The 22,065-nt window shown below is 39.5% G+C and overlaps 2 protein-coding genes across 3 annotated transcripts in view; one reads left to right on the plus strand and one right to left on the minus strand.

The window, feature by feature from the left end:
• gpr143 (G protein-coupled receptor 143) lies at positions 1-10,458 on the plus strand. Its single transcript, XM_080903058.1, has 9 exons — positions 1-718; positions 2,925-3,034; positions 3,343-3,437; positions 3,838-3,930; positions 4,258-4,367; positions 4,462-4,570; positions 6,298-6,415; positions 6,502-6,757; positions 9,430-10,458. The coding sequence occupies exons 1-9, from the start codon at positions 463-465 to the stop codon at positions 9,531-9,533; spliced, it is 1,251 nt and encodes a 416-aa protein (XP_080759184.1). The 5' UTR covers positions 1-462; the 3' UTR covers positions 9,534-10,458.
• tbl1x (transducin beta like 1 X-linked) overlaps positions 10,138-22,065 on the minus strand; it is a 22,032-nt gene continuing 10,104 nt past the window's right edge. The window contains exons 2-16 of one of the 2 annotated variants that reach the window (XM_080903057.1): positions 17,121-17,234; positions 16,832-16,936; positions 16,255-16,400; positions 15,728-15,947; positions 15,036-15,168; positions 14,729-14,870; positions 14,562-14,625; positions 14,315-14,412; positions 13,814-13,874; positions 13,577-13,698; positions 13,417-13,491; positions 13,195-13,322; positions 12,603-12,768; positions 12,418-12,519; positions 10,138-12,264 (exon numbers count right to left, since the gene is read on the minus strand). In XM_080903057.1, coding sequence (XP_080759183.1) covers positions 12,238-12,264; positions 12,418-12,519; positions 12,603-12,768; positions 13,195-13,322; positions 13,417-13,491; positions 13,577-13,698; positions 13,814-13,874; positions 14,315-14,412; positions 14,562-14,625; positions 14,729-14,870; positions 15,036-15,168; positions 15,728-15,947; positions 16,255-16,400; positions 16,832-16,889 — 1,542 coding nt within the window. In that variant the 5' untranslated portion in view covers positions 16,890-16,936; positions 17,121-17,234 and the 3' untranslated portion in view covers positions 10,138-12,237. The remainder of the gene's footprint in view (positions 12,265-12,417; positions 12,520-12,602; positions 12,769-13,194; positions 13,323-13,416; positions 13,492-13,576; positions 13,699-13,813; positions 13,875-14,314; positions 14,413-14,561; positions 14,626-14,728; positions 14,871-15,035; positions 15,169-15,727; positions 15,948-16,254; positions 16,401-16,831; positions 16,937-17,120; positions 17,235-22,065) is intronic. The other variant, XM_080903056.1, reaches the window with a different exon arrangement.

Consider the following 22,065-nt stretch of genomic DNA (forward strand, 5'->3'; position numbering starts at 1 on the left):
AAAGTACTATTTCTCTAATGAACGGAATTAGTCATGCAAAGGGGTTAACAGCAGAAATGGGGACTAATTGGTTGATTTACATATAGTTTTATACACTAATGTAAATATAATATAATAAGATCATAATATTGTGATGTTTTGTGCATTTGCGGGCTTTTCTGTAAATCGTTTAAACTGATACATAAATACACAGAGTACTGTGACGAAGCCACCCCTTTTAAGACCTTTTAAGACCTTTTCAAACAACGGCGCTTTGTCGGATTCTTGCTTTGTGTGACACAGTTAAGCTACAACTGCAGGGATTAAATGGAAGCACATGATGATTCAACCCCGTGATTTCTCAGTTGGGTCATGGACTCAGTCATTTCCTCTCGTTTTCTTTTCTTTGTCTTCTTTCTTCTGGCACGGTAGTTCATTTTCTTCCTTTCTCTTTCTCCGCGCTGCTTTTTCCTTCAGTCCATCATGGCATCTCCGCGGATGGAGACTTTCTGCTGCCCGAACCGAGACGCGGCGACAGAGTTTGTGGTCACTTTTCAGCCCGTCTTATTCGGCGCTTTAAGTCTGGGAAGCGCGGCTTTAAGCCTCTTATTCGCTATTTTACAAATTCTACCAAAACGCAAAGGATACAGAAGACTCGGGCAGTATCCTCTGCCAAGGCCTGCGTCCTCCTCGCGGATATTGTTCATCATCAGTATATGTGACATATTGGGATGCACAGGTAGAGAAGAAACTGCTGGCATTGACCTACTTTTTCTCTTCATAGTTGAGGCAAAGAGCGAGTTAGTTTTCGCAGCGTGGTTTTGCTTGCTGGATCTAATTACGCACGCACATACTTTCCTTTTAACCCCTTTGTTGCACTGCATTGCATAGGTGCAACTATGAGAAATGTGTCTGTTAAAAGAAAAGTGTGAGATTTAATCTGCAATAGTCGATGCTACATATATTTTTACAAGATAAAATGTGTGCCCAGGGTCATGAATTCAATTAAAATCAAAAGAACGAATCGGGATCCTCTCATGTGAGTGATGAAATAACTCAGAAGATGCTGCACTTTTACTTGGCCTAGATTGATTGGAATGCGGCGGATTTCTCAAAGTCACACAGGGATGACACGATAATCTTTCCAAATACAAATGTAAAAAAATTAAATGTAAATAAAAACAGTATTTAGTATGATTGTTTAGATTATTTCATATGTATTTTTGTTGAAATCCTTATCTGTGAGAAAGCAATTATTGGATTTTGAAAATTGTTTAGATTTTGAATTTGATGCCAGCACTTTTTTTTTTAGATGAGTGACAGCGGGCCAGTTTCCTTCACATACTCGTTCACCAAATATTATTTACTGATGTTTGAGAAAATGCAGGGTTTGGTTTGACATTGTCTTGCTGAAATAAGTAAGGCCTTATAAGGTCTTTCCAGTGCCTGCATGTGAATCTTTCATCACTAAATAGGCCTTCACAGAACGGTTAGTAGAGCATGATTGCATGGTATGCAACAGTGAGTTTTCCACTTCACCTATGCCCATCTTAAGTGAGCGTGACCCAGAGTTGGCACCAGTGTTTCTGGATCTTGTATGTATTTTTCCCCCTTTGCATTGTAGAGGTTCAGCTCACATTTGTGAATGCAGCAATAAACTGTGCTGTTGGCCAGTGGTTAAAGTTAGTGTTAATGTCCAAGTCACTATTTAGTTCTTTGAAAGCTTGTTTTTGACATTCATAAATTGAAATTTTGTGCTATGATCTCAAATTTTTGACTTAGTAACTCAAAATGTAGACTTGTGGTTGGCTCTTTTTTATGGCTAAAATAAGCTTCCACAGTTTCTTGGGATTTCAACTATTCAGTATAGTTTTTGACTCTGTTGAATCGAGTAGTCTGCATCTTCTGAATCTTTGATGCTATTGCATACTGTAAAGAATGCAACCATATTCTTTGAATTTTTATATTGAGAAATGTTATTCTTGTAGGCAGTCTATCAAAGAGTGGCAAACCCCTCCTGAGATGCTCTCTGAGTACTTATGATGTTGCTAATTAATAGAGTGAGCAGATATCAACAAAGTAAATGTGGGCCAAACACTGTTTGTCTGGAACAAAGTGGGACTCATTAACAATGCTGGAAAGTGGTCAAGTGTATTATATTTTAACATTTCAAACTCACTGGTATTTGAGCTGCTGTTGAGTCTGGTAACAGTCTTTGGGTTTCAGAAGGAGTGCAAACAAAGAGAAAAACTTTATATCTCAGTATTGTTTTATTCTCTTTTCCATCATATTTGCCAACATCTGCAAAACCTGTGATTTTCTGGTGACTTGTAACTTTCACTGATGGCATGTCCATTCAAATCCAGAATGGACATGTCATTAAAGCTTTAACGTTTAACCTTTTCATTTAAACAAAGGTTTTAAATGTTTTAAATTGTATACATTAATTTCTTTAACTTAAATTGTACACAGCATCCCAACCTCTTTTTTTTTCTAAATGGGTTGATTTCTGTGTACTTGGTGCCCATGGAGATTCATGCACCGCTGCAGGGTAGCAGCTTGAAACCCGCTGATGACACAGATTAAAATGAAATACAGAACAGTAATAAAGATTCTGGGAGTGCTTCCATTGTTCCATTCGGCAGTGAAGCTAGGAAGTTTCATGGAGGAAATGGAAACACCCTTATAAAACACACCTGGTGGGCGTTAATATTTCCACATTGTAAAATAACTCTTGAAAGGACGCTGCCACTTAAATCTAATTAGTCAAAGCACTTAATAATAAAAGCTGAAAATAATAAATCTGTGGTGTTTTAAAAGTAATGAAACCCACACCAAGTTTACATCTCCTGGTAATGTTTTCGCCTTAATTATATTTGCTTGCAAAGCGGGATTTCCTCCTCAGCAGCTACAATTAAATATCATGCACTGTTTCCTTCTTGCAGGTGTCATTGTAAGATCATCTGTGTGGCTAGGTCTGCCAAACATCGTCGACCACATCTCAGTAGTCAACAACACTGATGTCTGGCCAGAAGTCTTCTGCGTAGGCAGCGCAGTATGTATTTTTTTGCAATAGTGAGATAGACTTATATATGCCTTGATAACACAGATGTTGAAAGCAGAGATGTGTAGTTATTAAGACAAAAGGATAGCAATAACTTTTACATTAGAAAAATTATTATAGAAAAATACACTTAGATTTGTTCGTTCCAATAATATTCACTTCACGCACAGAAGAGGTCATTTTGTTTAATGCATCATCACACATGACACAAATAGCTGATAAGCCAAGTAAACAACACATCTTTATCAGTTATTATGATCTGTAAAATAAGTGTAAGGCATGCAATTTATGTGTTGCAGATGTGGATCCAGTTGTTTTTTAGCGCTTCTTTCTGGTGGACCTTTTGTTATGCGGTTGACGTCTTCCTGGTGGTGAAAACATCTGCGGGAATCAGGTTCCCCCCACCTCACCTTCCATTCGCAATTCATTATCACCTTAGCTTCTCCTCTGATAGGATGCAAGTTGAAGCAGTATATTTTTACCAAGCAGAGTGTGAAACATTTTTCTCTCACAATGCTCAACTGCCACCTGTATTTTTATATTTTGGTTTTCACAAGATAAAACTGGTTTGAATCAACTCTTTTATTCTAAACTAAAGGTGCAGGATTCCATGCTGTCTATTGTTGCTATAGTCTGAGTTTTACAAGCCTCTCGTACTTCTCTCCCCACTCAGTCTTATTCAATTGCATTTTGTACAACAAATAAATGGGGGAAAAATATCCTCAAGATAAAGAATGACAACACGTAGTGTGAGCTTGGTCTCATGACTTTGGTTTTTTCTTCTCCCCCAACAGCACCATTATACTCTACCACATGATTACATGGGGCCTGGCTGTGCTGCTGTGTGTTGAAGGAGTGGCCATGCTGTACTATCCATCTATTTCTGAGTAAGATACCACTGACTGCTGTCCTGCTGACAGGCACATTTAAGCATCCGTTGGTGGAAAAATAGAAAATTAACATTTTCGTGTTCACATATTAACAGCCACAATAACATAACAGCAGAGAACTTATCAAACATATCAGTGGTTCTAACCATGTCTTAAAAAATGTCATTATTTCCATAGAAAAAGTCTGCTGTTGTATGGCTTTTATTAAGTGTTAAGTACAGCATTTTCTGACGTAGAGAAATATTACAATAATTCTGTTAACTATCACAAAGTTGATTTTTGATGCTGAATGAACTATTTCTCATGTTTTTTTTCTTCTCCCAGCTGTGAGCAGGGCCTCCAACATGCTATTCCTCACTATGTCACCACATACGCACCGATGCTGCTCGTTCTCATAGCCAACCCTGTGTTTTTTAATCGGACCGTATCTACTGGTGAGTTCCTCGCTCTCGAATTTCTCTGACAAATGCAACTTCTTACACATGTAAATGAGGGGAAATAAGATGCTTTCTCATCTCTCTCGCCTAGTGACATCTTTGCTGAAAGGACGACAAGGAATCTATACGGAAAATGAGAGGCGGCTGGCGAATGAGATAAAAATACGCTTCTTTAAAATTATGCTGGTGTTCTTTATTTGGTAAGTTAAGAACTAGTTTTGGGAAGGAAATTAGTGCTTCTTGCTATGTAGTAAATATAAATCTAGTGCTACGAGCCGGCAGCCTGTTAACATAGACAGAAAATGCACTGATAAGATGAAACAAAATGAATCTATCCACATGTTAAATCACCTTTGTTTGACCCATGAACCGCACCGTATAATACAGAAAAATCTCACTTGATTTCTGAGCTGAGTGAACACTTTGCTAAAGAGTTTCTGGTCTCGTTTGCTTTTTTCATGTCTCTTTTAACACAAAATAGCATCATTTTATAAAATCATGGTACTGTTTGGATAAAAAATGGACAATTATAGAGTGCAGCTGCCAAGTGGTTTAGAAGTTGTTACCATATCAGTGTGACGTGTCCTCAATTTCTCATTCAGCTCCACCTCTCAAACCTAACCCAGTTTCATGGTGACTATGTACAAAACAAAATGGCAAAGAGTCCACTGAACTTTAAGAACAACCTGAGTGTTTCCACTGTTAATTCAGTTCAATTCAATGTTATTATGCAGCATCAAATCACTAACAACAGCTGTTTCAAAGTAAAGATCCTACAATAATTGGGAGAAAGCCCCAACTCTCGAACGACACCCTGTGAATAACCTGTGAAGTTTATTCTGTGAAGTTTTGGTAGCTTGCTGGGCTGAAGCATCCAGGTGTGTGTAAACAATGCCACAATTCCCCAATAAATTCAAAATACAGACCCAATGCAATGCTCAGATTAATTGCAAACAACCCATTAGCTAGATATCGGACTCTACAGGCCTCATTTAGCATGGCAAATGTTCATGAACTCCTCTAAATATCATAATATTAAAATGTCTGTGAAATGAGTGAAATGTAAGGCCATCTGTCATACTGAAGTTTGGCTGAAAAAATCTAAAACAGAACAGTTAAAAAAGAAAAGTGTTGTGATGGCCCGGTCAAATTCCAGACGTCAGTGCTGAAATGCTGTGGCAACACATTAAGAGAGCTGTGCATAAACAAATGCCTACAAACCTCAATGAATTGAAGCAATGATGTAAAGAAGATGGGGTTGAAATTCCTCCACACTGATGTGAGAGACTGCAAAGGTCATACAGAAAACAATTACTTCAAGTTATTGTTGCTAAAGGTGTTTCTACAAGCTATTGAATCGTGGGGTGCACTTATTTTTCCACAGGACTGCATAAAATAATGAGAAACCTTTTTCCCATGACTGTATGCCTGTCTTTTATATACTGCCTAAGGTTTAACCGGTTTAAAAACCAGAATGTAAAAAACGTTGTAGTTTTATGGATGGGTGATCCAGACTAATTCTTTCCACTGACAGCAAATTATCAGTCTTGGCAAGTTTTTTGGCAACTTCACACTGTAAGAAAGGCCAGGTTATATTTCGGAGGCTAGGTCGAGAAGTTATTAATCCAGTATTCTTTTAATAACTTAAATTTAACTGCATTAAATTTTGTGTTTATGAGGATGAACCTGAGGGCAAATTGATTTTTAAAACTCACACAGTCACAGAAACTAAAGCCAAGCCCGCTTAAAGATTTCAATATTTCAATTTCAGTAAACAGGCCAAAACATGCAAAACAATTATTTGTGATTTCAAACTTTTTATACCTAACCATTAGGTCTTTTCAATGATTTGTAAATAAGAAACATCATTAACATTTTAATGTTCTTGTAATAAGATGTGGGGGTTTTTTCTTCTCCGATGTTTTAGCTGGGTTCCCAACATCATTAATGAGAGCCTCCTCTTCTACCTGGAGATGCAGATAGACATCAGTGACAATAGTTTGAGGAATATCAGGAACACAGCGCTCATCACATGGTTTATCATGGTGGGTTTTAACAGGAAACCAGCGTACAGCACGCTACTTTAACCTGCATGCAATCCCTTGAAAACCTTTATATTCCACTCTTTCAGGGTATACTGAACCCCATGCAGGCTTTCCTTAACACCCTGGCCTTTCATGGCTGGACAGGCTTTGACATTGACTTCAGCCTGCAGCAGAGGAGGGAGCTGGTCTGGGACTCTGTCTCTACTTCAGCAGCTAACATGACTTCCCATAACCCTGTGGTGGGAACTACTCTGCTTTACCAGAGTCACGTCCAGGAATCACAGAAGAACATGATGGGAAACGGGCAACACCACTCTGATGCCATCAGCGTCCTCTCAGAAGGTAAACGGCATGTCAATGGTGGTAGCAGCTCGCCAGTATATCAGGGCTGGTGATGCTAAAAAGATATCAGCATCATATACTGTATGGGCTACCTCCCCTTAATATGAAGCACGGTTTAGTATTTTCTTTGAGATCTGAATACTGTTATGTTTTGTTTTGTCTTTTTTAAAAATAAATGAGCTTTATCAAGGTGTTGCAATGGCCTAGTCACAGTAGAGAGCCACTAAAGCAAACATAAAGCTCGCTGTGATTCATTTTAAATAGAATTTTATATTGTACTGCTGTACTGTAGCTGACGCTTACTGGGTGGAACCATGAATCATGTTGTGACGTTACGCAACACCCTCCACAATTGTCTTCATTTCTTCTTTTTGATTTGTACTGAATGCAACAGCAATGGGAAACTGCAGAGCACAGGAAGTTAAAAGATTTTCTGTGGAGAATGAACTAAAGTGATTAGAACTTTGCTGCTATCGCTCTGAATGTGTTGCTTTATTTATAGATGACTGACATGCTGTGTAATTTCATCAGCTGCAGTTTTTCAAGGTGCTACTCTGGTGCCAAGCTATCACACAGCGCATTAAGTGCAGATAATAAACAGAGAGCAGTGGAAGCCAATAAGAAAGAAAAACAGGTAGAATACATCACTCTGTCTGATACTGACTTTTAGCCAGGAAAAATAAGGAGATTAGATTCTGCATATATACTTTCAACAGCCACTTTATTAGGTACGCCTGTTTAACTGCTTGATGTAAATATCGAATCAACCAATCACATGACAGAAAATCAATACATTTAGGCATCCAGACATTATTAAGATGATATGCTGAAGTTCAAGCATCAGAATGGGGAAGAAAGGTGATTTAAGTAACTCTGAACACGGCATTATTGTAGGAGCCAAAGGGGTTGGTCTGAGTATTTCAGAAACTGCTGACCTTCTGGCATTTTCCCACACAACCATCTCTAGGGTTTAATGTCCAAAAGAGAGAAAATATTCAGTAAGCAGCACTTCTCTGTATGAAAATGCCTTCTTAATGCCAGCAGTCATAGAAGAGTGACTCCTTCAAGCTGATAGGGAGGGAACAGTAACTCAAAATAACTATGGCAGAAGAGAACACATCAAACCTGGAAGCAGAGGGGCTACCACAGCAGAAGAATAGACTTTGGTGCCACTCCTGTCAACTAAGAACAGGAAAGTGAGGCTACAGTTTGCAGAGGCTCACCACAATAGAAGATGTATTTTTAAATTTAAAAATAATGAAGTTGCCTGGTCTGATGATTCAGAAAAGCTGGGATTTGGCATGAACAACATGAAAGCATGGATCAATCCTAACTTGTATCAAAGCTCAGGTGATGTAATGGTGTGTGGCATATTTTTTTGTCACATTTTGCCCCCCTTATTATTCGCTAAGCGTTTAAATGCCACAGCCTGCCCGAGTATTGTTGCTGACAATGTTCATCTGATCATGACCACAGTGTACCCATCTTCTCACGGTTGCCTCCATCCCCACGCTTCCTGTCAAGACTCAGATTTCTCAAACTGATTTCTCGAACACGACAAGGAGTTCACTGTACTCAAATGGCCTCCACAGTCACCAGATCTTAATCCAATAGAGCACCTTTGGGATCTGGTGGAACAGATTTGCATTATGGATGTGGAGCTAACAAATCTGCTGCAACTGTGCGATGCTATCATGGCAATATGAAGCAGAATCTGAGCGATGTTTCCAGCACCTTGTTGATTCCTTGCATGAAGAATTAAGGCAGCTCTGAAGGCAAGAGAGGGTCCAACCCCGTACAAGTGAGGCGTACCTAAAGCGTTCGATGTAGTATGCAGATTACATCGAAAAAAGAAAATGACGAGTTCATTCTTTGACTTTCCAGCAATGTATTTCACAAACACGTTTGCAACTTACTGTGACGCACTGCTTCACATCTGCTCTGTGATTCATTCTCTGCCACATGCGCTAAAAAAAGGATGTGAAAACTGCAAAAAGGAATTGAAGCTGCTCTGCTGGACAAGCTGTGATAACACAATTTTCAATTTATGCTAAGCATCCATTAAGCTGCACCAGCTTATTAAAAAAAAATATATATAAATTGTATCAAGTACAGCAACACAAATTGGTCTATAATTTGACATCAGTGCATAATATAGCAGCAATTCTAACTTATAATTTGAAGAGATTATAACGCTATAGTCCCTCAAAAGCTGTTTTAAAGTTCAGCTAATTTTTCATTGTGAATATTCAAACTTTATATGCTGAGTCCTTTTGAATATCGTGGAAACAACTCCCAGTTATATCTATATGTACTGTAGCTCAACACTTATGTGCATTTGCAGCATATTCATGTTAATTTTATCCCTGAGTGACAATTGTGCACCGTACACCTCATGGACAAAATCCTTTCAGTGCTTTGTACCACCAGTGTCCCTGACATGTTAAGTATATTAAAAAATAAAGTTAATCTTTGAAAGAATGTTTTTTCCCCCCATTCTTGTTTATAGACCATGTTTTTTTTTTTAATGCATTTAAAAACCACAAATCATCATTTCCACATTAAAAGCTGCATGGAAAGATATATGTTAACACAAATACGCAGTTTTGATAAGCTGAGTTGGTGTAATGCGCAGAAGCACCAAGTAATCTACCCCTATTTTGTCTTGCTAGGTTCAGAGTCTAGTACAGTTGAAATCCACATTTCCAGCGAGCTACAAGACTATGAGGATGTAGACGCAGACGGAGAATCCTTGGAGAACTCTGTGAGGCACTAACTGGGGTCGTCCACAAACCACCTTCCTCCACTTTGCTGCACCGCATTGCTTTTGTGGTCACTTTTTTTGTAGATGGTCTCCCATTAAGCCTTTGTTTTCCTGCTGAGATTTGAACTGGTCATGAGTTTCATTATTTGGTATGACAGACTAAGCCTCATTCCTGAGTCCAATCCTTTTTTTTTTTTTTTTTTTAAATCCCTTTCCATAAAAAGAAAAAAACAAAAGTGCTACGTTTCAGACCCATCAACTCAACAGTCCCAGAATGAACACGGCTGACCTTTAAAAGTACTTTAAGTGCTTGAAGAAGCATTTCTTCAAATTCTTTAAATTGTATACACTGATTTTGTGACAAGAATCGTTTTCATTAAGCTGTAAAAGCCCCACAAAATGAAATAAGCTAAATAACTAATCTTAAAACAAAGTTATTGTATTGCCAGGTGTCCATGTTGTATTTTTACACACATGTATTTCATGCTATATTAAATATCTAAATATCTTTTACACTTTTGACTCAAAAACCTTTCAATTTTTCCCCAAATCTACAATATGTTAATGAGCTCAAGAAAAAAGGGGGAAAACACACAATTCAAGACAAAGGCTTGAGTTCTGTTATCAAAATAGAGTAATTTATTTGAGACACTGAATGACTTCAATGTTTTTTTTTTCTTGGAAACAGGTGACAGACCCTGGATCAGGGTGAAAAAGATAGTAGCCGTCACAGCGCTTATTCCATATTGGGCTCCTTAGCATGCCAAGAATGGCCACTGACCTACAGCCCAATGCTCAGTCTGACACAGACAATAATGGCTCTTAGCAAATTTAAAAAAAAAAGTAGTCAAAAAAAAATTAAACACCCATTAGTATCCAATTGTGACATTAAAAAAAAAACAAAAAAAATAAAAACAAATAGTTGGACCTTGACTTTCAGCAAAATGTGATTTTTTTTCTGAGCCCACCGATACAAAAGTGCACTTCATGTTGCTCCTGCTGAAGCTGACAAAAAGTGAGACAAAAACAAATAAAATCAAACTATAAAATGAAATTTAAAAAAATATTAAAAGCTAAAAAGGCAAATCAAAGTGGTAGCAGGTTCGCTTGAAGATACTTTTACTTTACATCCAAGCAGGCAGACATACTGCTCACAACACATTTCAAGCTCAGCACACCTGAAAAAAAATTTAAACAACAGCAAGGCTTTTGCATAAAATCCACCTCCTGGTCAAATGATCAGAATTTTCAGTAGGCTGATCAGAGGAAAAGTGCCAGAGAGGAACCATGCTAATAATAAAACAAGCTGCAGAAACTTTCCTTGCTTGTCTGCTTGGCAGTTACAGGTTTGTAAGATAACTCTTTATTGTCATTGCACAGTCATACATAGTACAGTAGTACAATGAAATTGGAAATTGTGAGCCCCGTGATGACTTGTTTTACACACAAAACAGAAATAAAAGCAGCAGGCTAAGTAGGATAGTGATGACTGCTAAAATCTTTAACAAGAGAACTTCCCAAATGCAGATGATGCGGTGTACATTTCCTCCATGGCTTTTAGTGATCAGCAGAGAAGAACAACAATGCTCAAGCCATTTTCCTTGATGTTTTTTCTGTGATTCACTTAACGAAAAGTAAGCTCGATCAAATGGATACGACTGGCAGATTTCAGAAAGGCTGCAACATAAGAAGCTCATGAGATATGCACTTCATTTAAAGAGTGGTCTTGTCTTGAATTATCAGCAAAGATCTGATAGCTCTAGCCATTAAAAAGCCCCTACAGGATTGCAATAAAGTGTGCTGTATATAAACATATATACACAGTATATAAGTCTGTGTATGAATCTAATTTACATCTTTACATTCTTTAAATTTACATCTAGAGTGGCAGATAATTCTCTGTATAAAGCACACTTTTCACATCTTGTCCACAGAATGACGTTTTCTGACGACTGAATCGAACAGGTCATTTTTGGAAGTTAGGACAATTTCTTGGCAGGCCTTTCCTTTTGTGTTGTTGAACCTGATGTTAAAAAGGAGCTAAGAACTACCTCATAGCGGCACATTCAGTTTGATTTTCAAAAATCCATCTGTGGAAAATAGATACAAAAAAAGAAAAGACGGAGGAACAAAGGAAAAAAGAAAAGAAAAGGAAGAATTACTCTTGAAACAAACGTTTCTCCACTGGGGAGAAATTAAGCACTGTGTCAACAGACAGCAGCAGTGCTTCAGTTTTCAGTATCAGCTACTTTCGTTGTGTTACTTCATTACGACATGAAGTTCCTCGCAATTTGTTTCCTCTCACAGCCAAACACCAGTGTCTCAATAACACTTTTGTCTTTATATATCTCGGCTCATCCGTGTTTCTACCCTCACAACCCGAAAACGGTGGACCAGTGGCCCGTGGGGATCGCAGCACTTCATCATAAGGAACCATTTTAATACATGGATGCACCCAGCGAGTTGTGTCCAGTCTAGGGGAATCTCTTAGCCAGCTTCCGCTATGTCTCAAACAGGCTTCTCATAAAATACACACATCGACTGGAGGGTGCGCTGAATTCAGTTGGAGTTAAAACCGCTGCAGTGATCTGGTTTTATTCCGGTGAGAGTTTTCATTCAGTTCACCTTTACAGCCTTTCTTGAGCAATGAGTGTGTGTTTGCTGATGGCAGGAGAAGGCATTTTTCTCCACAATCCAGGATTAATCATCAAGTGGGCTATTTTCGGAGATCGAGAACACAAACCTAGAATGTCAAAATAAATAAATAAAAATTAGATAGCTTTAATATTACATTTCAAGTCTGCATTTTTACTCGCTGTTCTTCAAATATTGGTCGTGAGAGCTTTCTGACATTTTTGTTTTATTTGAAATTAAAACTAAAATCAAAACAGCTTACCGAGCCGTCTGAGGCACTGGCACCAACTTTGTCTCCGGTGCTGTTCCAGCACACCTCGAAGATGCCGCCAGTACCCCTGTAGCTGTGCACCAAGGCTCCAGTCTGAAACAAAGCCACAAACAAATGACAATTAATTGTCTCTTCTCTGTCGTTTGGCACAGTATAAATTCCAGTCCGGCTCTTACCGTAGTATTCCAAATGTGGACACATTTATCAAAGGAGCCGCTGGCTAGGTGTTTGCCATCAGGGCTGAAGGCCACGCTGTAGACCGGTTCCTGGTGCCTGGTCAGTGTATGAATACAAACTCCTCGTTCAACATCCCACAGTCGCACTGTAGAGTCAAAAGAAGCGCTGTGTGGAGAACAGAGGATAGGAATCAGATGGTTAAGCAGCATCAAAGCATCCTAATAATCAGTTTCTTCAATAAATGCTAGTTTTTATTTCCACTGCTTTATATTGCAGAGGAAGACACGGGAAAAAAAAATTCCATTATTGAAAGCTACCCATTTGCATCATTTCAGTTTTTAAAGGCCATGTCCTAACCTATTTCACATTGCCTGTTATATCAAACTCTAAATTTACTGAAGACTAAAGTAAATGCAGAATGAGACATAGTTTCTTATCATCAAGAAGCATCGGGGCTTGTGGCCTTCGCAAACACATCTATAAGGTTCAACATACACACAGCTCATAGTGAACACAACAAGCCAGGACTTCATTAAAAGTTGACCCGTGTGATCGGTATTGAATGAGAGTTATATATAGTCAATCTCCTACCTGGCAAGCATGATGTTGGCGTTGGGGTTATTTGTGCTGGGGCCTGTGGGGCTCCACTTGATAGTGTAGATTTCTTTACTGTGAGCCTGGAGGTCATGGACACATGACTCCTGCTTCATACTCCAAATCTGCACGTGAGGGGAATGGCAAGAGCAAAGTATGTATGAATACAAATCAATGTGTTTGTTTTCTTTAACCTCCAAGACCGGAGACTGGTCTTACCTTTAAGGTCATGTCATCCGAGCAGGAGGCAAGCAGCATACCTGATGGGTCCCACTTAATGGCATTAACTTCATTCTGCAAAACAACGCTCATTAGCATGTATGTTGAGGTAGAACTAAAGTTAGTGTGAGAGAGAGATGGGGTCAGAAAAGCTGCTCACCGTGTGGCCCTGGAAAGTCTTGAGGGGGCGGTCGCTGCCAAGTCGACATACGTGGATGCACATGTCTGTGCTGCAAGAGGCAAACGTGGTGTTGTTCTGCCAGTCAACATCCAGTGCTGGGGCTGTGCACAAATCCATACTCATTAGGGTTGCACGATCGCAACTGAGCAGCAGTCACTTTGTATCATATTCATTATCTATAACAGTCATTTATCTGGATACATGAATTCGCTTTACCTGAGTGGAAAGGGAACTGCTGTTTGGCTTCTCCTGTGTGTGCGTCCCAAATGATTGTCGTCTGGAAAAGTTACAATTGCATTTTAAAACACAAGCTCAACTTTTCTGCACAAATGCACATGCCTCATCTGTCGTTCGATGGTCCATAAAGCCATCTGCAGTTAATGTCACCGACTCAGTTTGCTTAACCTTTCTTGGTAAAGTTTTACTCCATTCAATTTGATTAAATGTCTGTTGTGCTATAAAAAAGACAAATTAATCGTAAAAGACAGATAAGAAAATTTAATGTGGGAGCCAAAAATTTCAGGTTTCTTTCCCTGTTTTTAATACTGTTAAGAATTTTAGGCTATGGATATGAGAAAATGATATGTCAGAGATTTAGTCTTTGTCTGATGAGCAAAAAAAGGCTGGTTTGAAACAAAAAAAGCAAACAAAACCCCCCAAAACACAAGGATATTATTAGTGAAAGACAAATCCACGCCTGGGGATCTTTAGGAGTACCTTATCTACACCAGCGCTGAGAATACAGTTCCCCTTCTTGTTCCACTTGAGTGCAAATATGGGCCCTTTATGTTGACCCAATGTGCTTGCCAGATTTCCTAATGGATAAGAGTAATATCAGTTTCTCTTAGAAAAGATCCCTCACAAAATTGTCACGAAGGTTACATTTTTCACATCAACAATGTCAAAAAAATAAAAATCTAATGGCAAAAGAAACAACAATGTGTGACAATGATGGAGGACATACCATCCTTTGTCCATATCCTGGCAAATCCATCATACGAGCCTGTTGCCAGGAGAGTCCCATCGCTCTGTTGGACGACAACATAACAGAACTGTTACCTGACGGCACTGCCTGTTTACCAGATGGTAAAGGTACGAGAGGAAAGATGTGATGTATGATCTGAAACCTACATTCCAGTCTAGGGAGGTGACATCTTTGTTGCTGGGGACATCCTGGCCACCTTCTCGGATACAGTGGCGCAGCACCAGCTGGGTGGAGATCGAGTTATTATTCTCGTTCAGGTTCCAGATCCTGGCAGTGGAGTCCCCCGAACTGAACCAACCAACATAACAGGAGGCGGTCAAATGATTGTGGAAATACAACCTATCAGCAGTGTTTTTTTATAAAGCTAGATGTCTTACACCACAGCGTAAATACAATACAGTACGATTCATGCAGGATGAATTAAGATGTGTTTCAGCACAGACAGAGACTGACCCTGAGGCCAACAGATCGCTGACAGGGTTCCAGGCGCAGATGAAAACTTCAGACTCGTGGCCTCTGAGTACTGTAGCTTTACTGGCTGGTATCTCAACATCCACATCCATCTCCATAGGCTCACTGTGGTTATCTGAGGAGTGGACAGATACATATTTTATGTACATTAACATACACGCAAAACACAGATTTGCCTACAATTCTCAGCAAGTTTTAAGCATTGTGTAGATTTACCATTAATGTTTACAGTATTTAGTTTAGACAATTGTCAAAGGAGGTGAATATATTACTTTTCAAGCAACAGGGGGCCAACAAAGAAAATCAGTAATCTATTCAAAAAAGTCAACTAAAGTATATATTGATGTGCTTCAACTACTATGACATCTCTAATTTTAAAAGCAACTCTCAAGCTGTTATATTCCAGTAAGAAGACTCTGACCTATGCATCATATATTACTTCACACATGTTGGGCAATGGAAAATGGCTATCACTGCTACAGACATAACTGAATATACAGTAACTGACTGTGAGCTTGACACACATCTGTAACACAATGAGGTCACATTAACAGATCTCAGAAATGTATTACATGAGTCACCATTTCTGTCATGACTCAGATATTTGGGTTAAAGTTAAGAGACAAAATGTGGTGACTGTAAGCTGCGACCAACGATATTAATGTTCAACTTACTCATGTTGTGAGTACCATTCTCCTCGCCATTGACAGTGGCTTCTCCATTTTTTGGCGCATTGGACTGGATTCCAGAGGTTGAAGCTGTTATGGTACAGGTGGTCTGCTGCTGGGCTAGTCTGTCGCGGAAGGCCTGCTGCCGCGTCTGCACCACATCTGGCATCACCGCGTCAATGAGCGACAGTGACTCAATCGGTCGACCGTCAAAGACCGTGCCGTCCTGTCATCACAAGAGGAGTTAAGAACGCATGGTGGAGGGGTGTGGTTTTTAATTAGTGACTCGTCTCGTTTCCCTGATAATCGTCAATTACAAAGGTGAAGAGTGCTTCCTAATTGGCAGCCTAATACAAACACACTTCAGGGCTTCTTCCAGTACAAGACGACGTAAATGTGTGTGTGGGGGGGGGGGGGGAATAAGCACTTGCAGTTACCCTAGCGAGTCGGCATCAAGATCAAAGTCTGTCTTTGTATCATTAAGCAACAGAAGACATCTGTGGGAGTCAGTAACAGCAGGTCCCAGCCCTCACCTCATTAATGCTGATTTCTGCCTCCACATACTGGAGTCCTTTCTGCAGGATAGAGATGAGAGCAGCAGGGGGCACTAGTGTTCCATTGATGTTGGATTGGCTGATGTGGCTCTCAATGCCAAAGGTGAATGCTGAGTGGGAGAAACCTGAAAACAAAACACCATTCACATTCATTAACAGCAGAGTGCCAAGCACAAGATGTGCACAAACACAACACAAATATTCAAAGAAAAGTCTTGTCTGATCCAATCAAAGCTAAGAGTAATTGAATACAACAACAAAATGGAATAACAAGCATGACATTTGAGAGTACAATAAGGCATGCCAATTTTCAGTGTTGACCTCTCAGAGCTGCTAGTAGCTTGTACACTGCCAGATGGCTTCAGACAGTCTCAATAAACAGTAATAAAAGACAACAGCTAGGGTTTCGGGACTGATCCAGATCCTTTAAATTCAGATCCCTGAGTATAATAGCATGCTGATATATCAAGAGCAATGCAACACTGTGTTTTCACATGGTGCTTACATCCTAAATTTACAAAGAAGAAAAAAAAAAAAAGACATTTGAGAGGCAAACCTGACTCTTGGAGATATCTGTAGACCAAGAAGTTCACTTCGTCGCTGGTAATACTCATCTTAGCCCAGTGAAAGGAGGCGGTATGTTGGAAGGCTGAGCTCACTCCTGAGAAGAGATCAAGATTGGGATCTGAGATTAATATTTAGGTCTGTGCTCTGGCATGTGACATTTACAAATCCATAGTTTTATTGACCCGAATGCCATTTGGCATCTCCTACTGGTAAAAATAGTTACACAATGTGTCTTTGCATAGTGATACAGCTATGCGCAGACAAACAAACACACGCACGGGAAAGCCCTCACTTCCACTTCCTGTTAGTTCATTCACACTCTGGTCTTAACCACTGCTGCATGACTCGATCCTCTGATGTTGTTAAGCGCTGGATTAGTTCCTCCCAAAAATCTACATTCAGAACAAAAAGCAAGTAGATGGAATAAGCTTTGATTTTAGGATATCAAGCATGACTCTACTGCCCATCTAGTGACTTAAAATTAATCATAGCAGCCCACCTAACCTTCCAGTTTAAACAAATACAAGTATTTAATAACAGTACTTACGTTAACAATTAAATCAAAATGGAGTAACATTGTTAAGTCTAACAATTTTTGGTTGCTGTACTGTTCATAATCTCCCACATGCTTTACAAGAACAGAGTAAATGAAGCTGGAAAAAAAAACCTTGTATATACACCCACAGAAACAATGTAAACACACACAAATTTATAGTAAACACCACAAGAACGAAAATGTCAGAGCAGCAGACAACAAAGCAAAGGAACCAAATTAAACCTGGGAATGCACAAAGACACACATCTAACCATTTCCTGCTCTCCCAATAAGAAGTAAACAGATGGACATTTCACCATAAAGAGACATAAAGGGATGCTGTCAGCTATGAAGACTGCATGGCTGTCCAACTTTCATTCCATACACTATCCAGGCCCACTCAAGATTCCCTTCGGTAGCATAGCAACAAGAGAGATCGAGCAAAATAGACAGAGCGGTGTTGTCCCAATTACCAGTGGGCATAAAGCCAGAGGGCTTGAACATTTTACTCAACATGAATTATTCACTCTTTCACCTTGGTATATTCTTTCAAATTGGGTCTACCTTTGTTGTAGCCCCATAGAGATGCCGAGGACTGGAATAATAGCTACCTCTAACTAGTGCAGCAAGCTTCTTTTATATTTTTGAACATAAAAGACTATGTCATTATACTCGGAGCAAAGACGCTCGCAACTGCAAAACATACACCTGAATGTCAGAAGCATTACATGGACAACAGTTTTATTCTCATTTCATCGATTGCTGAAGCATATGATAATGACAGACACATTTCACTCAAGGTAAGAGTTCTTTTACCCGCTTCTTCCAAAGAATAAACAATGCTAAGCTTGTCTACCTTCATCGATGTACCCAGTTCTGGCCCACAGCCCTCATGTTTCCCCTTTAGCTAATTAGCTTACATATGGGACTAAGACAGACTAGCCACATCAAAGCGTTCAGCCACTGCTCCCAGGGCCTCTATAGCTACATACCAAACAACTGGAAACATCATCAAATGGGAGTCTAGAGAGAGAGATGCTGGTCTCATCAGCAGCACCAATAAAGCCTCTATCAGATGGGCACATGATGCAACCGTCCATTACACAACACGCTGTGCATTCAAGACTCCTTTGACTAAACACTGGGCCTAACCAGAGAAGATGCCAACCTCTGTCCTGCAAAGGTTTATCAGTTCAGATGAACTCAGATAAGCACAGAAGAAAAACATGAGACATCCAAACTGATTGTACGCTTACAGGATCGTAGGATTTGTAGGACTTATTAGAGGGCTGTCTAATGTGCTTAGCAACATGCAAATAAAATCAAACACATTGTTGATCGTAAACCACACGGCTCAGTTTGAAATAGAAATCTGATTCATGTCACTTATTGCACAGGTAAGAGAAAAATACTCAACAATGAAACACGTAACCCTACTTTGTGAAATGCTTTCAGTCTCTCAGCTGGCAGATTTGATTAATGTCCTGTCAATCAACGGAAACAAAGCAGCAAATTGCACTCCAGCAAAACCAGTCTTCATGTGGCAAATACACATACGAGAAATCAGATGACGCATCTGAAATACAAATCAGCGTGTGAGCAACAGTTACAGAAATACCCATCTGTTTTCTATTAAGCTACCATTATCATCTTAAGAGTTTCCTGTCTTCACTTCGTCTTAGAGACTGTATTAAAACGGACAAAAAAAATAAAACCTCATCACAACGAACATGCCTGCATGGTGATATTGACACCATTTACAGGCGGAAGAAAAATATAGCTCTACAATCGTATCAACTCTGTCAAATGGAAAACATGTGACTGCAAAGCAAAAAATAAAAATGGAAATTGCTAGAGTTGATAAAAATCACCTAATGGGTCAATTATGAGCATCCCTGCTGAGGACATCAGGCTCACTGCAGCCACTCTCACTATACTGCCTCTAAGACGACACCCTCATAATCCACCTTTGACCATCACACTAAACCAAACAAAGCCTGCTTAATGCCTCCTTAGTGTTCACATAGCATGTTATTGTTTCTGAATTCATGATATGTTAATGCGAAGCGATGTGCTAATCTGAATTCATGTGCATATCCATGTATACCAGCACACTATGACCCAGACCTCAATTCAGCTCTGATTTCTGCTCAATTTATGGTCATGCGTGGATGTCGAGTGTAGCTCTACGGCTACACAGATAACATAATTACTGGATTGAAACCAACGCAGATGCTGGAGTGCAGTCCTTCAGAAAGCCAACAGTATGTTGCCTGACTGATGACATTACAAGATTACAGCAGGTTTAAAGCCAACTGGTTGAAAAGCTGATTAAAATAGGAAAGTGTGAGTGGTGAGTGTGCACCACAAAGAAGAAGAATCACAAAATTACAAATGAATACATAAATAAGAAGCACACATTAAAAACATAAACAATGGCTGCAGAGAACAGTCTATACGTTTAAATTATAAATTGTGTCTTCTCTGCAACAGAGCGAAAGCCAGAGAACCAACAAGAGCCAAAACTGAACAAAGTAGCACACATTACTGGCTGTTCCACATATCTGACAGTGTCCCCAAGTGACACAGTGGCAACATGTAGACACGGGTCTGGTTAGCTCTGTGCAGCAACAGCACAATACTAAAGCAATATTGTGCCAGGACTGTGCCTCTGCTGCTGGCTAAAAAACGTGACAACAATGCCCAGCAATGCTGTGGCTGAATGCTTCGAGATATTTTCAGTGTTGAAATAGACAACTTAGACTTTTGCCAGTATGTTTTTCTGCCCAGTTACTGCATAGTTGATTTATTTATCCAGGTACTACAGCTTTGGATTTGATCTTATCATAGCAGATAATGTGAATGTAGAAATAGCAGGTACTAGCTGATACTCAAAGACTCACAAGAAATATGAAACTGGATGTCAGATATAAGGACAGATGTCTCTTTTCTTTTCCTTTTTATTCTTTTTGCAGAAAGACCAAGGATAGTCAGCACCTAACACTTCCCTCTACAGACGCTCTGTCGATAAATTAGTACATTCCTAAGAAACAGACATGACTAACATATGATGCAATTCACAGAAGGTGGCAGTGTTGGGGGAGGGGGAACTCAAATTGTCATGCTATGCTGTTACAGCGTTTTTCCAACTTCCTTGTTTTGAGCTTCACATTTTGAACTGTGACCACAGAGGGATATCAGATGAAAGACTGGAGAGTAGTATGAAAGCTGGTCAAATCTTAATTTGTATGAAGTCAAATTTCAAATTAGAGACTTTTTTTTTGGAAAAGGGGTGGTTATAAAGCTCAGAAACCTGCTTCAATACATAAACCAAGAGTTTTAAATATCAAGCTGCTCTAAACTGTGCAAAAACAGATCAACAACAAAATATTGATATTCCCCTTAAGGAAAATGAAAGGATTACATATGAAACCGTTTAAATGCAACTATTTGAGCATTTAAAACAGCATGTGTTGATTTAAATGTGCATAGATAGAAACAAAAATTCACAGCAAATTGAATAATACCTTGTGCAGAAATCTTAGATCTTTTCCTGTGAAAACCTCACTAAAAATCCAATCAAATGCTTTCTGAACATCAACATTTGGCTGTAAAAAAAAAAAAAAAAAAAAATAATAATAATAATAATACAGCACAGAAAAACACACAGGCATCTCCTACACATGCAGGCTGGAATAGAACGATGTTAAAAAAAAAAACCCTGCATACCACGGACCCCATTTTCTCCTGAACAGTCAACTCCTGACAGATGTGCAAACAAGACCTGGAAACAGCAGCCATTTTCTCTTGAACTGCTCTGCTGAGTAAAACCCGCCTTTGAAGCTTCTGGTTTGGGCTGCAGTCTGGGGTGTGTGTGTGTGGGGGGGGGGCAAAGGGGACAGTGGAGGGGTGCATTGTGATAATGATCCCCACACAGGTAATCACAACAACAACAACCATTTGTGCATTGTCCTTTGCCTTTCTCAGTGACTCACTAAATGACAGTCAATGTAGGTCGGCAAATGATGGGGGATGGTAGCCTTCGGTCTCTAGGGGAAACACTTCTCCCATGCTTGCTATGGGTGGAAACACTTAATGTTTACCAGGGGTGGCCAGCCAAGTGCAATGGAAGTCTGCAGGTTTTTCATTCCAACCAGTTACTACACCCACACATTACAACACCTTTGGATGAGTGCATCTTACACGTGAAATTACCTGTTACAGTAATGAGTTGCGGAAAAGAAAAAAAAAAAATCTTTAGGCTCTCCAAGCCATGGTTGGCCATGCTTGGAACTACAAGGACTGGGCTACTAGATCTTTCAGCATGATGAGTCATGAGGCTGAAGCAGCTGGCATAGTTGTGTGACCACTGCAGCTTCTGTCTGCCTTTTTTTTTTTTTTTTTTTTTCCTTTTTGAAGTCTACATGCAAGCATGTCTGCATAGGTTGTATACCCATACACCTTCACTCTGTGTAACCAAATACCTTTGCAAATGGACACAAACATGATACCATGAATCCCACATAACACATTAATGAGCGCATTCAGTCCCACTAGAGCTTCATCAAACACACCCAATCCTATGATCCTCGCAAATTACAAGTCAAATTTGAACTCCTTATTAGACACAGCAATATGAGTGAATTTGCACTCGCAAGAGAGACACTGGAAAAGAGGGTTTCTCCCTG

Source organism: Rhamphochromis sp. 'chilingali' (genome assembly GCF_963969265.1).
Source record: "Rhamphochromis sp. 'chilingali' genome assembly, chromosome: 14".
Classification (NCBI taxonomy): Eukaryota; Metazoa; Chordata; class Actinopteri; order Cichliformes; family Cichlidae; genus Rhamphochromis; species Rhamphochromis sp. 'chilingali'.